At 59.7% G+C, this 2,768-nt stretch overlaps 1 protein-coding gene across 1 annotated transcript in view; it reads left to right on the top strand.

Annotated features, from left to right (window-relative positions):
- The window catches only part of FBXL22 (F-box and leucine rich repeat protein 22), a 5,368-nt gene extending 3,067 nt beyond the window's left edge, over positions 1–2,301 (top strand). Inside the window, exon 4 of the mRNA XM_027766077.1 lies at positions 2,170–2,301. Coding sequence (XP_027621878.1) covers positions 2,170–2,301 — 132 coding nt within the window. The remainder of the gene's footprint in view (positions 1–2,169) is intronic.
- The last annotated feature ends 467 nt before the right edge of the window (positions 2,302–2,768 follow it).

Raw genomic sequence — 2,768 nt, 5'->3', positions numbered from 1 at the left:
CTCTTCCCAGGCGGCTGCGTGTACTGAGCCTCAGTTTCCCTGTGTGCACGACGGGGACAACGCCTACCTCACGTTATGCTTATGTTAGAAGCACGCGAGATTAAACGCGCAGGTGCTTGGAAAACACTCGGGTGGCTCTCACTGAACGTACCCATCTCTTCCTCCCCGGGCTCCCCGCTCTGCGTCCCTGCAGCGGCGGGGGGCGCTCAGGTCGCCTTCGGGTCTAACTGGCCTGGGCGGGGCGGGTCTGGCCACTCCGAGCCCCGGCCCCGATTGCCCCGCCTTCCTGCAGGGGCACCTCCGCGCTCGCGGCTGCCCTCCCCGGCATCGCCCGCGCTGGCCAGCCTGCTTTGCCTTCCCTGGGGCAGACCGGGCACTGGGGTGACTGCACACGATTCCAGCAGGTTCGCTCCCGTGTTGATTTGCTTCTTAGGTAAACTGCGTGTTTACCTGTATTTTCCCACTGTGCTCATAACAGAAATCATTAAAAAAAAATCCCCCAACTGAAAAAAGCAGCCGTCCAGGTTCCGTCCTTGTTAATGGAGCATGATAGGTTGAGGCAAAGTTAGATTCTCACCCGCTAGATTTGCTAGACGTGGGTACACACCTGGAATTCTGTTTCAGAGCCGGGGTCCCAGAAGTCCCAGCCCCCCTTAGCCACCGGCCTAGTGTCGGGGAAGAACAGCGCTGGGCCGAAAAGGCTGGGAGCACGGGAGGGGCGGCGCCCGCGGCCATCTGAGGTCCTGCACCCAGCCTAGGCCCGGTGTTTCCTCTGTGAACCTGCACCTTGATCGCGACCCACAGGTTTCTTGACATTTTTGCCCCAAGCAGGTTAACAGCAAGGAAAAAGCAATTCTATTCACCTGGGGCTATATTATAGTGGGGGAAGAGAGGCCAGCGGGCCTCCCTGTCTGCAGGTTCCCCTGCACAGATCAACCAACCCAGGGTAGGAAGCATCTCCATAACCCGCTCCCCAAGTCCTCGAGTTCCAAACAGCAGAACTGGAATCTGCCACCTGCAGAGAACGACACTCAACACACCTGACAAATGTGTGCGTTGCATTCGGGCTGAGAGTAACCTCGAGGTGAAGGTGCCTGAGGGCCAGCAGCTGGTGTGATGAAGGTGCGGATCCCACTCGGGCCACGGCAGTGTGCGCCCCCAACCCTGTAGCTTGAAAATCCCGCTGGAGGGAGCAAAATCCCAGGAGCAGAATGGAAGAGAATGGGCTGCAGGGTGGCCGTCCCCCTGGGGGGTGATTTCCCATTTTTCCTGCCTGACGCTCATGTGCCCTACAGCAAAAACCTAAAGTAAATGCCAGTGTACGGGAGGGCGCACAGAGGTTATGTGCAAATACAGTTTCACGTAAGGGACTCGAGCTTTTTGGTAACTGGAACCAACCCCTGCGGATATGGAGGGATGACCGTCACGTCAGTAAAAAGGCAATTACTTAAAAAATGCATGCAGCCTGTGAGAGTGTGAGACTTGGGGTGGGGTGAAGCACTCAGAAGGGGGTTATCCGCTGAACGGCAGCTATAATATATGGTGACATCCGAGACATAAACCAGGCCAGGAAACCAAGCCAGCTGCCCGGGACGAAGGTGTTCAGTGCCAAGTGGCCAGTGTGTTCGGGGCCAGCAGAGGCCAGTGTGGCTGGAGCAAGGTGCCCAAGGAGTGGAGCAGGAGACAGGAAGTGTGGGCTGGACAGGTTTCTGGGACAGGGAAATGCGAGCTGCAGGGCCCCCACCCCGGCCCACCCCACCAGGACCCAAGCCCCCAGCGTGGATAATACCCAGGTAGTCCCAGGGCGCAGCCATGTCTGCACAAGCGGCACCCGGCAGGCCGTGCCCTCCCCTCCAGAGGGCTGCCACGGGCTCCAACGCTGCCCCACAGGGCCTCACGCTGAGCTCTGGCCCTGCACCGTCCCCTCTGATCCCTGTGATGGGAAGCCCGGGCTCCAACGGGTGGTTTCCCTTCTCATCAGCCATGGCTCTGGACTCTGGAGAGAGGCCTTGCAGAGACGCATCTCCCCTTAAAGGGGATGGGGGAAGCTAGCTCAGGATTCCAGGGACCGAATGTTTTTGTCCGCGAGCCTCAGGCCCCAGGTTTACTTCCATCATCTGTGACAAGCTCCAGCACCCCAGGGGTCTTGCTTGCTCAAAATTGGTTTAGCCTGGAGAACGGGATCCGTCCCCAGCCCCCAGCCTCCTTCCCCCGGCCAAGGGCTGTGACAAGGGCTCTCCGGTGTCCCTGCACAGCACGTACAGGGACAGCGCGAGCGCCGCACCTGCGGGGTTCCTGTAAGGGTCACGGCTGTGTGTAAGGCAGAGGCTGCTGCATGTGGGGCTCGAATGGGGTAACCTGCATTCCTCCATGACCCTCACTTTCCCCTGGAAACTTTTTTGGAAATAAGGGTGAAGTTCCCCAGCCAACCCTCAGGTGCCTACTCCCTGTGTTCCCACCATCACCAACACGCACACCAGGACTGAAGCTTACCGATGCCCATGGCCAGGTGGACAATGACAGAGGCCCGTAAGGAACACTTGGCCTCCTCAGCCACTGTCCACTTCACTGGACACGCACGAAGCACAGGCAGGACACAGCGCCCTGCGCAGCCTCTACTCAGCCTTCGAGGTCTGCCCTGAGGCCTGCACTGGCCATGGTGGGCCAGGATCTGCCTCCGGGGCTTGGGCCTCGCTGGGAGGAGACCTGCAGCGGGGTTGCGGGTACTCCTGAGTGACCAGCTCTGGCAGCCACAGCTTCGGAGAGGC

Source organism: Tupaia chinensis, unplaced genomic scaffold (genome assembly GCF_000334495.1).
Source record: "Tupaia chinensis unplaced genomic scaffold, TupChi_1.0 Scaffold000063_1, whole genome shotgun sequence".
NCBI classification, from domain to species: Eukaryota; Metazoa; Chordata; class Mammalia; order Scandentia; family Tupaiidae; genus Tupaia; species Tupaia belangeri.
Note: the sequence above shows the minus strand (reverse complement) of the source record. Positions and strands in the feature narration are given on the sequence as shown.